Source organism: Oncorhynchus gorbuscha, unplaced genomic scaffold, assembly GCF_021184085.1.
Source record: "Oncorhynchus gorbuscha isolate QuinsamMale2020 ecotype Even-year unplaced genomic scaffold, OgorEven_v1.0 Un_scaffold_3722, whole genome shotgun sequence".
In the NCBI taxonomy this organism is placed as follows: Eukaryota; Metazoa; Chordata; class Actinopteri; order Salmoniformes; family Salmonidae; genus Oncorhynchus; species Oncorhynchus gorbuscha.
In genome coordinates, this window is record NW_025747898.1 from 30,654 (window position 1) to 43,135 (window position 12,482).

A 12,482-nucleotide genomic window follows, 5' to 3' on the forward strand; every position below is an offset into this window, starting at 1 on the left:
TTCATTCCAGACAGTTCACAATACAAAGACTCCATAAGCGATTGACAGTTCTACAAAGACTCCATAAGACATTCCAGTTCACAAGACAGTTCACAATAAAAGACTCCATAAGCGACAGTTCACAATACAAAGATTCTTCATTCCAGACAGTTCACAATACAAAGACTCCATAATTCATTCTGACAGTTCACAATTCCATAATTCTTCCCAGACAGTTCACAATACAAAGACTCCATAAGCGATTCATTCCAGACAGTTCACAATACAAAGACTCCATATTCATTCCAGACAGTTCACAATACAAAGACTCCATAAGCGATTCATTCCAGACAGTTCACAATACAAAGACTCCATAAGCGATTCATTCTAGACAGTTCACAATACAAAGACTCCATAAGCGATTCATTCCAGACAGTTCACAATACAAAGACTCCATAAGCGATTCATTCCAGACAGTTCACAATATAAAGACTCCATAAGCGATTCATTCCAGACAGTTCACAATACAAAGACTCCATAAGCGATTCATTCTTGACAGTTCACAATACAAAGACTCCATAAGCGATTCATTCTTGACAGTTCACAATACAAAGACTCCATAAGCGATTCATTCTAGACAGTTCACAATATAAAGACTCCATAAGCGATTCATTCTTGACAGTTCACAATATAAAGACTCCATAAGCGATTCATTCCAGACAGTTCACAATATAAAGACTCCATAAGCGATTCATTCCAGACAGTTCACAATATAAAGACTCTGTATCAAAAGGTGAAATGCGGCGATAATAAATTAAACAAAAGCAGTTTACTGAACTCAATCTGCCGAGACAACCTCTTAAAGCGCTTAGCGAGATCAAGATGGACACAACATGCATCTGATATTTTTCATTTTGCTACAGACAGTTGGCTTTGCTGCTTAGTTCAGTGTCCTTTTCAGATATGGTCTGTTTCCATGCATCTCACATGGAAGATGATTGGATTTAGATGCCCTGAAACAGAACACAAAAACACTACACATTAGTGTTGCTGGAACAATCCAACAGTTATTTCATCCATGACTGAGTTGCATGATCTAATACCTACTCAGGCCTTTAAATGGAGTACAACTCCATGAGGTACTCTTTAGGAACGATGCCAACAGACCCCTTCATCTCCCCGATCCACCAACCATAGTTCTGGTACTCCTGATAGAGGAGAGAAAAGAGTCAACCGAGAGAAGGAGGAGAGAAAAGAGTCAACCGAGAGGAGAGAAAACAGAGAGCGAGAGAGGAGAGAAAACAGAGAGCGAGAGAGGAGAGAAAACAGAGAGCGAGAGAGGAGAGAAAACAGAGAGCGAGAGAGGAGAGAAAACAGAGAGCGAGAGAGGAGAGAAAACAGAGAGCGAGAGAGGAGAGAAAACAGAGAGCGAGAGAGGAGAGAAAACAGAGAGCAGAGAGGGAGGAGAGAAAACAGAGAGCGAGAGAGGGAGGAGAGAAAACAGAGAGCGAGAGAGGGAGGAGAAAACAGAGAGCGAGAGAGGGAGGAGAGAAAACAGAGAGCGAGAGAGGGAGGAGAGAAAACAGAGAGCGAGAGAGGGAGGAGAGAAAACAGAGAGCGAGAGAGGGAGGAGAGAAAACAGAGAGCGAGAGAGGGAGGAGAGAAAACAGAGAGCGAGAGAGGGAGGAGAGAAAACAGAGAGCGAGAGAGGGAGGAGAGAAACAGAGAGCGAGAGAGGGAGGAGAGAAAACAGAGAGCGAGAGAGGGAGAGAGAAAACAGAGAGCGAGAGAGGGAGGAGAGAAAACAGAGAGCGAGAGAGGGAGGAGAGAAAACAGAGAGCGAGAGAGCGAGGAGAGAAAACAGAGAGCGAGAGAGGGAGGAGAGAAAACAGAGAGCGAGGAGAGAAAACAGAGAGAGAGCAGAGAGGCGAAAACAGAGAGCGAGAGAGGGAGGAGAGAAAACAGAGAGCGAGAGAGCGAGGAGAGAAAACAGAGAGCGAGGAGAGAAAACAGAGAGCGAGGAGAGAAAACAGAGAGGCGAAAACAGAGAGCGAGGAGAAAAACAGAGAGCGAGAGAGAGGAGAAAAACAGAGAGCGAGAGAGGAGGAGAGAAAACAGAGAGCGAGAGAGAGGAGAGAAAACAGAGAGAGAGAGGGAGAGAAAAAACAGAGAGGCGAGAGAGAGGAGGAGAGAAAACAGAGAGGCGAAACAGAGAAAACAGAGAGAGAGGAGGAGAGAAAACAGAGAGCGAGAGAGGAGGAGAGAAAACAGAGAGGCGAGGACAGAAAACAGAGAGCGAGGAGAGAAAACAGAGAGCGAGGACAGAAAACAGAGAGCGAGGAGAGAAAACAGAGAGCGAGGAGAGAAAACAGAGAGCGAGGAGAGAAAACAGAGAGCGAGGAGAGAAAACAGAGAGCGAGGAGAGAAAACAGAGAGCGAGGAGAGAAAACAGAGAGCGAGGACAGAAAACAGAGAGCGAGGAGAGAAAACAGAGAGCGAGGAGAGAAAACAGAGAGCGAGGAGAGAAAACAGAGAGCGAGGAGAGAAAACAGAGAGCGAGAGAGAGAGAAAACAGAGAGCGAGGACAGAAAACAGAGAGGGAGGAGAGAAAACAGAGAGCGAGAGAGGGAGGAGAGAAAACAGAGAGCGAGAGAGGGAGAGAAAAACAGAGAGGGAGGAGAGAAAACAGAGAGCGAGGAGGAGAAAACAGAGAGCGAGAGAGGGAGGAGAGAAACAGAGAGCGAGAGGAGAGAAAAACAGAGAGCGAGAGAGGAGAGAGAAAACAGAGAGCGAGAGAGGGAGGAGAAAAACAGAGAGCGAGAGAGAGAGAGAGAAAACAGAGAGCGAGAGAGAGAGAGAAAAACAGAGAGCGAGAGAGGGAGGAAAAAACAGAGAGCGAGAGAGGGAGGAGAGAAAACAGAGAGCGAGGAGAGAAAACAGAGAGCGAGGAGAGAAAACAGAGAGCGAGAGAGGAGAGAAAACAGAGAGCGAGGAGAGAAAACAGAGAGGGAGGAGAGAAAACAGAGAGCGAGGAGAGAGAGGAGAGAAAACAGAGAGCGAGAGAGGAGAGAAAACAGAGAGCGAGAGAGGAGAGAAAACAGAGAGCGAGAGAGAGGAGAGAAAACAGAGAGCGAGAGAGGGAGGAGAGAAAACAGAGAGCGAGAGAGAGAAAAAAACAGAGAGCGAGAGAGAGGAGAGAAAACAGAGAGCGAGAGAGAGGAGGAGAGAAAACAGAGAGCGAGAGAGAGAGGAAAAAACAGAGAGCGAGAGAGAGAAAACAGAGAGCGAGGAGAGAAAACAGAGAGAGCGAGGAGAGAAAACAGAGAGGGAGGAGAGAAAACAGAGAGGAGAGGAGAGAAAACAGAGAGGGGAGGAGAGAGAAACAGAGAGCGAGAGAGGGAGAGAGAAAACAGAGAGCAGAGAGAGGGAGGAGAGAAAACAGAGAGCGAGAGAGAGGAGAAAACAGAGAGCGAGAGAGGAGAAAAACAGAGAGCGAGGAGGAGGAGAAAAACAGAGAGCGAGAGAGGGAGGAGAGAAAACAGAGAGAGAAGGAGGAGAGAAAACAGAGAGCGAGAGAGGGAGGAGAGAAAACAGAGAGCGAGAGAGCGAGGAGAGAAAACAGAGAGCGAGGAGAGAAAACAGAGAGGGAGGAGAGAAAACAGAGAGGGAGGAGAGAAAACAGAGAGGGAGGAGAGAAAACAGAGAGCGAGAGAGGGAGGAGAGAAAACAGAGAGCGAGAGAGGGAGGAGAGAAAACAGAGAGCGAGAGAGGGAGGAGAGAAAACAGAGAGCGAGAGAGGGAGGAGAGAAAACAGAGAGCGGAGAGAGAGGAGGAGAGAAAACAGAGCGAGAGAGAGGAGAGAAAACAGAGAGCGAGAGGGGAGGAGAGAAAACAGAGAGCGAGAGAGGGAGGAGAGAAAACAGAGAGCGAGAGAGGGAGGAGAGAAAACAGAGAGCGAGAGAGGGAGGAGAGAAAACAGAGAGCGAGAGAGGGAGGAGAGAAAACAGAGAGCGAGGAGGAGAGAAAACAGAGAGCGAGAGGAGAGAAAACAGAGAGCGAGAGAGGAGGAGAGAAAACAGAGAGCGAGAGAGGGAGGAGAAAACAGAGAGCGAGAGAGGGAGGAGAGAAAACAGAGAAAACAGAGAGCGAGAGAGGGAGGAGAGAAAACAGAGAGCGAGAGGAGAGAAAACAGAGAGCGAGAGGAGTGAAAACAGAGAGCGAGAGAGGGAGGAGAGAAAACAGAGAGCGAGAGAGGGAGGAGAGAGAGGAGAGAGCGAGAGAGGGAGGAGAGAGAAGAGAGAGCGAGAGAGGGAGGAGAGAAAACAGAGAAAACAGAGAGCGAGGAGAGAAAACAGAGAGAGGGAGGAGAGAAAACAGAGAGAGGGAGGAGAGAAAACAGAGAGAGGGAGGAGAGAAAACAGAGAGAGGGAGGAGAGAAAACAGAGAGAGGGAGGAGAGAAAACAGAGAGAGGGAGGAGAGAAAACAGAGAGAGAGGAGGGAGAGAAAACAGAGAGAGAGGAGGAGAGAAAACAGAGAGAGAGGGAGGAGAGAAAACAGAGAGCGACAGAGGGAGGAGAGAAAACAGAGAGCGGGAGGAGAGAAAACAGAGAGCGGGAGGAGAGAAAACAGAGAGAGAGGGAGGAGAGAAAACAGAGAGAGGGAGGAGAGAAAACAGAGAGAGGGAGGAGAGAAAACAGAGAGAGGGAGGAGAGAAAACAGAGAGCGAGAGAGGGAGGAGAAAACAGAGAGCGAGAGAGGGAGGAGAGAAAACAGAGAGCGAGAGAGGGAGGAGAGAAAACAGAGAGCGAGAGAGGAGGAGAGAAAACAGAGAGCGAGAGAGGGAGGAGAGAAAACAGAGAGCGAGAGAGGGAGGAGAGAAAACAGAGAGCGAGAAAACAGAGAGCGAGAAAACAGAGAGCGAGAGGGAGGAGAGAAAACAGAGAGCGAGAAAACAGAGAGAGAGAAAACAGAGAGCGAGAGAGGGAGGAGAGAAAACAGAGAGCGAGAAAACAGAGAGCGAGAGAGGGAGGAGAGAAAACAGAGAGCGAGAAAACAGAGAGCGAGAAAACAGAGGAGAGAAAACAGAGAAGAGAAAACAGAGAGGGAGGAGAGAAAACAGAGAGCGAGAGAGGAGGAGAGAAAACAGAGAGCGAGAGAGGAGAGAAAGAGAGAAACAGAGAGGAGAGAAAACAGAGAGCGAGAGAGGGAGGAGAGAAAACAGAGAGCGAGAGAGGGAGAGAGAAAACAGAGAGCGAGAAAACAGAGAGCGAGAGAACAGAGGAGAGAAAACAGAGAGAGAAACAGAGGGAGGAGAGAGAAAACAGAGAGCGAGAAAACAGAGAGCGAGAGAGGAGGGAGAGAAAACAGAGAGCGAGAGAGGGAGGAGAGAAAACAGAGAGCGAGAAAACAGAGAGCGAGAAAACAGAGAGCGAGAGAGGGAGGAGAGAAAACAGAGAGAGAGAGGAGAGAAAACAGAGAGAGAGAGGAGAGAAAACAGAGAGAGAGAGGAGAGAAAACAGAGAGAGAGAGAGGAGAGAAAACAGAGAGAGAGAGAGAGAGAAAACAGAGAGAAAACAGAGAGCGAGAAAACAGAGAGCGAGAGAGGGAGGAGAGAAAACAGAGAGAGAGAGGAGAGAAAACAGAGAGAGAGAGGAGAGAAAACAGAGAGAGAGAGAGAGAGAGAGAGAGAAAACAGAGAGAAAACAGAGAGAGAGAAAACAGAGAGAGAGAGAGAAAACAGAGAGAGAGAAAACAGAGAGAGAGAAAACAGAGAGAGAGAAAACAGAGAGAGAGAAAACAGAGAGAGAGAAAACAGAGAGGAGAGAAAACAGAGAGGAAAGGAGAGAAAACAGAGAGAGAGAGGAGGAGAAAAACAGAGAGCGAGAGAGGGAGGAGAGAAAACAGAGAGCGAGAGAGGGAGGAGAGAAAACAGAGAGCGAGAGAGGGAGGAGAGAAAACAGAGAGCGAGAGAGGGAGGAGAGAAAGGAGAGAAAACAGGGAGGAGAGAGAGGAGAGAAAACAGAGAGAGAGAGGAGAGAAAACAGAGAGAGAGAGAGAGAGAGAGGAGAGAAAGAGAGAGAGAGAGAGAGAGAGGGAGAGAAAACAGAGAGAGAGAGGGAGAAAGAGAAAACAGAGAGAGGAGAGAGAGGAGAGAAAACAGGAAGGAGAGAGAGGAGAGAAAACCGAGAGAGAGAGAGAGAGAGAGGAGAGAAAACAGAGAGAGAGAGAGAGAGAGAGAAACAGAGAGAGAGAGAGGAGAGAAAACAGAGAGAGAGAGGAGAGAAAACAGAGAGAGAGAGGAGAGAAAACAGAGAGAGAGAGGAGAGAAAACAGAGAGAGAGAGGAGAGAAAACAGAGAGAGAGAGGAGAGAAAACAGAGAGAGAGAGGAGAGAAAACAGAGAGAGAGAGAGAGAAAACAGAGAGAGAGAGGAGAGAAAACAGAGAGAGAGAGGAGAGAAAACAGAGAGAGAGAGGAGAGAAAACAGAGGAGAGAAAACAGAGGAGAGAAAACAGAGAGGAGAGGAGAGAAAACAGAGAGGAGAGGAGAGAAAACAGAGAGAGAAAAGAGAGAGAGGAGAGAAAACAGAGAGAGAGGAGAGAAAACAGATCAAAGTAGAGTGAACAGAGAGCATGTCGTATCATTGAATACACTACAATGCATTTGTTGTAAAAACAAAATAAAAACAGAGGAGATGCATCTAGAGCTAATAGACGTTCTGAGGTCTCAGGCCCGGTTACACACCACGCTGGAGAACCATCACCAGCCCACACCGATATGAGCCCAGTTAGGCAGCAGAGCAGCGTGTGGCTGGTGCCCCATACAGCAGCAGCCTCTCTCCCCCCTCGCTTCTTTTTTCTCAGTTCCTAGGAGCCTGACCTCACATGAAAGTCTTCCCTGGGGCTGACAGACACTGGGGCTGGGGGGCTGAGAGACTATCACTCCCATGTAGGGCCCAGAGTTTCTCCTGTTCAGGGTGATACTCCTGGCCCTGGCCTGCTCACATAATACAGACTAGTGGATGCTGGTAACGTGTCCATGTTGAGGACCTCAGGTCAGGCATGATGAAGGGCAGTCTGATGATAGAGTATGACGCCATGTTAGCGCTGGTCCACGGCAATACTAGCCATATGTAACACCCTGGACCAGAGCTACGCCCGCCATATGTAACACCCTGGACCAGAGCTACACCTGCCATATGTAACACCCCGGACCAGAGATACACCATATGTAACACCCCGGACCAGAGCTACACCATATGTAACACCCCGGACCAGAGCTACACCTGCCATATGTAACACCCCGGACCAGAGCTACACATGCCATATGTAACACCCCGGACCAGAGCTACACATGCCATATGTAACACCCCGGACCAGAGCTACACATGCCATATGTAACACCCCGGACCAGAGCTACACCATATGTAACACCCCGGACCAGAGCTACACCTGCCATATGTAACACCCCGGACCAGAGCTACACCTGCCATATGTAACACCCTGGACCAGAGCTACATCTGCCATATGTAACACCCCGGACCAGAGCTACACCTGCCATATGTAACACCCCTGGACCAGAGCTACACCTGCCATATGTAACACCCTGGACCAGAGCTACACCTGCCATATGTAACACCCTGGACCAGAGCTACACCAACCATATGTAACAGCTCTGGTCCAGGGTGTTACATATGGCAGGTGTAGCTCTGGCCCCAGGTTACACCAGACATATGTAACAACCTGGGCCAAAGCTATGCCTGGTAACACCAAGAGCTATGCCAGCCATATGTAACACCCTGGGCCAGAGACTTAAATGTAGCCATATGTAACACCCTGGGCCAGAGCTATGCCAGCCATATGTAACACCCTGGACCAGAGCTATGCCAGCCATATGTAACACCCTGGACCAGAGCTATGCCAGCCATATGTAACGCCCTGGACCAGAGCTATGCCAGCCATATGTAACGCCCTGGACCAGAGCTATGCCAGCCATATATAACGCCCTGGGCCAGAGCTATGCCAGCCATATGTAACGCCCTGGACCAGAGCTATGCCAGCCATATGTAACGCCCTGGACCAGAGCTATGCCAGCCATATGTAATGGCCTGGACCAGAGCTATGCCAGCATGTCCGAAGACGATGCCATGCAGAGAGCTGAAGCCAATTACCTCATCTAATTAACTACACACTGAAACACATCAGTGTTTATGCCATTATGTGAATGTCACAATCGTCTTGTTAATGTGTGACATGATGGAATTGACATTTGGTCCCAAGCCCCCTGGGAGTGATACAGGGTTCTGTGTGTGTAAGCTTCCTGTGTCTGTTGTAGAAGTCAGCCACACCTCAGTGTGGTGTCAGGACCAGCCCAGTGTTGTCTGCTGCTAGGTAAGTCATGGCTGCCTGACTGAGTGTTGGGGGCTGGAAGCTGGGCCTCACTAATACACTGGAGGTATATGGGACTTATGAGGAAGGAGGGAGCACAGACCCCACACTGTGACAACATGTGAGCACACAAACAAGTACACACACACACTGTGCAGCAGGCTACTTTAGGTTAGATAGCCTGATACAACACCCTCTAACACTCTGGGGGGTCTGGCAGCTGGGGGGGGCACTGTTCGCTCAGGCTATTCCTGGTCTCTGGATAGTGGGAGTGTGTGTGTGTGTGCAGCCCTTCCTCCTCCTCCTGGTGCAGCTGGTCTGTGTGAGCGTCCAGACAGGTTTTATGGTCATTCCCTCCCAGCAGAACACAACCCCCAACACCAAGGTTCCAGGTCAACTGAAGGCTCTTTCAGTCTGCACACTATAACCCAATGAAAGGACAACGTGATTCCTGCTTCTCTTCGATACAGGAAGAGAAGCCGGATGTGGGCTGTTGTGTTGACATGTTTGTCTACTCTGCACATTGGCATTGTACAGCATCTCTGATCATTCACCCTTTCAGGTAGAATTAAACACTTTGGCCATAGAATGATAACATGGATGAATAGATAATAAATCATCACACCGTAATAAACTGTACGGTTGGTAAAGAAAGGCGGTCAGTCGTTTTCAGAAACTGAAGCTGACAGTTCTTATATCAACCACTAGATGGCAGGCTTGATCATAAAAACAGCACTTTCATTGAGTCTCAGTAGAAACTCTGTATATATTTCTTCCAGCCCTCCAGTCTGAACGCTTGAGGACCTTCCTCATTGACTACTGCATTGTATTCACCACAATAAGAGACTGATGTGAAACACTGCAAAGTTTAATTATTTTGTCCAGTGACGCTCCGCAAATACATCTGTCATTAAATCACTAAGAAAGTGAATGGATGACGCAGGTAGAAACTATGTAGTGGATAACGCAGCCTTCAATTACAACATATTGGAGAGATGATTTAAATGGCTGATTACACATCAACAATGTAACAATGTTTAATCCATTAATGGATTCATATTTTAGGGCACTCCACACAATCGCCCTTTAATTCCCCACACCTGGCATACAAACACCCTCCTACACCTCGCTAGCTGACAAGCCTCGGAAATTGGGCTCCCAGCACACGTCCTCACCTGGTCTGAATGAGTGGAGGACCTGCCGTTTCCTGAGAACACACATCCCCATTAAGGCCATGCCTGGCTAGGTGAGAGGGACACCTAGCCAAGAACACTAAAACCTTTCCATTGTGACAACTAATCCCCATCACACAGAGGCCAGAGAGAGACAGAGACAGAGACAGAGAGAGACAGAGAGACAGAGAGAGACAGAGAGACATAGAGACATAGAGACAGAGAGACAGAGAGACAGAGAGACAGAGAGACAGAGAGACAGAGAGACAGAGAGACAGAGAGAGGCTGCATCCTTTAAAGGCACCTTATTCCCTACATAGTACACTGCTTGTCACCAAAGCCCTATGGATCAGTAGTGTCCTATGGGTCCTGGTCAAACGTAGTGCACATGTAGGTAATAAGGTGACATTTGGGACACAGACAGAGAGGGCCCAGACCCAGGCCCACCTCAGCCTGCCGTTCAGGCTACGGGCTACGGGCTACGGGCTACGGGCTACGGGTTACGGGCCAGGCCAGCCCCTGCCATATGAAATGTCTACTCCTCAGAGGGTTCAGCAATAACTGACCACTTTAGGTGGTCTGTCTGGTCTGGTGCAGCCATTCATAGAGACCTTTAGAAATACCACAGAATCTAGTAAGACTTGGCATAAGAAGGCAAACCAACTGTCTTCTAAGGAGAAGATAACTAGGTAATATAACATGTTTTAACTCTTATCATGCTTATCAGCTGCTTAGGATTTTTTGCAAACTATTTGCTATGTCATGGAACATGTCAAGCCATTGTGGAAGATATGAAGGACCTATAGCTCTTCACAACGAGCAGGACCCGCGTCGAGCAGGACCCGCGTCGAAGCAGGACCCGCGTCGAGCAGGACCCGCGTCGAGCAGGACCCGCGTCGAGCAGGACCCGCGTCGAGCAGGACCCGCGTCGAGCAGGACCCGCGTCGAGCAGGACCCGCGTCGAGCAGGACCCGCGTCGAGCAGCCTTAAGCCTGTGAAAAGGAGATCATCCTAAACCTCTAAGGACTGCTGATGATCCCTGTCTGGAGGTGAGAGTGAGGATGAGGAGGGTTGGTTCCTACAGCCCAGACCAACCTTGCTGAGGATGTAGATGGCGTCTCCCCGTCTGAAGGACAGTTCATCTGGTTGATCTCCTGTACAGTCCCATATCCCCTGATAGTAGTTCTGGTAGTCTGTGATCTTATTCACTAGATAGACAGAGAGAGATTATTGGAGAGATGGATCAATCGAAATGTTCCCCAGTCTCTACAGTACATGGGTGGTTATTGTGATGTCATGGTGTGTAACCTACTCAGGTGGTAGAGAGCTAACAAGAGGTCTTCCTCTGACAGAACAATAGACTAGTCATCTCTCCCTCCCTGTCGCCCTCTCTGAGGTGGTAGAGAGCTAACAAGAGGTCTTCCTCTAACAGAACAATAGACTAGTCATCTCTCCCTCCCTGTCGCCCTCTCTGAAGTGGTAGAGAGCTAACAAGAGGTCTTCCTCTGACAGAACAATAGACTAGTCATCTCTCCCTCCCTGTCGCCCTCTCTGAAGTGGTAGAGAGCTAACAAGAGGTCTTCCTCTGACAGAACAATAGACTAGTCATCTCTCCCTCCCTGTCGCCCTCTCCTCCTCTATGTTCTGTGCCCAGATATCTGACTGATAACTTTCCCCATGTTAGAGATGCACACAATCACAGCACCAGATCAGGTGTTGCTGATGTGTGCTTCTAAAGGTTGAGGAGTAGTGCTGGGAAAGAGACTCTGTGGTATACTGGAGCCTCAGAGCAGAATGTGTTGCCTCCACTCATAAAGACCAGGTCCTCTCTGGGCAGCTGTAAAAATGACATTTGACTGTACATTATGATACAACTGCAATGATAACAGATGTTCTTCTTCTGTGTTTTATCTTCCTGTCATATGGTGTTCAACCTGTTGGATGTTACCCAGCCATCTTACCTCAGGAGGACCACAATGGAAATAAGTCCCAGACTCTGTGTTATCCTCCAGGATTTTACTAATGTGCATGTATGGATTTTCAAGATTTATGTGGGCTTGTTTTTTTTTATGATCTAATGAATAAACTAAACGTCTCGGTTTTCCCCTATGAAATGTACAGGGGACTGAGCCTCTATAGCTTGTATACATGGTAACACAACACTCAGAACATCTCTTGTGTGAGTGGTTAAACGTAGCTTCCAGTTTGTTTGTGCTGACGTTATGCAAAGGCATGTGGTTAAATGCAGAACTAGTAGGATCTAACTGAAATGTGTTTATTTCAAGAACAGTGTGAAATGCCCCCGAGTTGCTTTTTCACAGGGACTTCCTGTCCATGTCATCACGACTTCCCTTTCACAGTGTCTCAGAAGGCCTTCTCTCTAAACTGGCATCTGCAAAGATCTGAACCACTCTGAAGTCTGTGTTTGGTGAGGTTAAAGGATGAGAGGCGGAGGGTGCAGGCAGGTCTCTCTCTCCACTTACCTGCAGCTGTAGTGGGTGGGGTGGGTTTGCTGTGTGGCGTGGGTGGTTCCACCTTGGGCTTTGGAGGTGTGGGCAAGGGAGGAGCGGACATGTCCTCCTCTGTTGGGAGAGATAAAGAGAGAGAGAGAGATAAATCCTAATGAATGACATCACATGAACATGGGGGACTTGATCCCAGATCAGCACTTCTACTCTGAGACTGTAAATGGCCCCAGGACAAAGAGAGTTTGGGTCTGGACAACGTGAGGGATGTAAATGGCCCCAGGACAGAGAGAGGGTCAGGTGTGGGTCTGGATAACGTGAGGGATGTAAATGGCCCCAGACAGAGAGAGGGTCAGGTGTGGGTCTGGATAACGTGAGGGATGTAAATGGCCCCAGGACAGAGAGAGGGTCAGGTGTGGGTCTGGTTAACGTGAGGGATGTAAATGGCCCCAGGACAGAGAGAGGGTCAGGTGTGGGTC

The 12,482-nt window shown here is 48.6% G+C and overlaps 1 protein-coding gene across 1 annotated transcript; it reads right to left on the bottom strand.

The window, feature by feature from the left end:
• Positions 1-314: 314 nt before the first annotated feature.
• LOC124028071 (src kinase-associated phosphoprotein 2-like) lies at positions 315-12,120 on the bottom strand (the record flags this gene model as incomplete). The annotated part of the gene is given in 4 exon segments (XM_046340235.1): positions 315-992; positions 1,087-1,187; positions 10,634-10,746; positions 12,022-12,120. Coding segments are annotated over 3 exon segments (305 nt in total), but the record flags the coding sequence as incomplete, so codon positions are not given.
• Between the last annotated feature and the right edge of the window lie 362 nt (positions 12,121-12,482).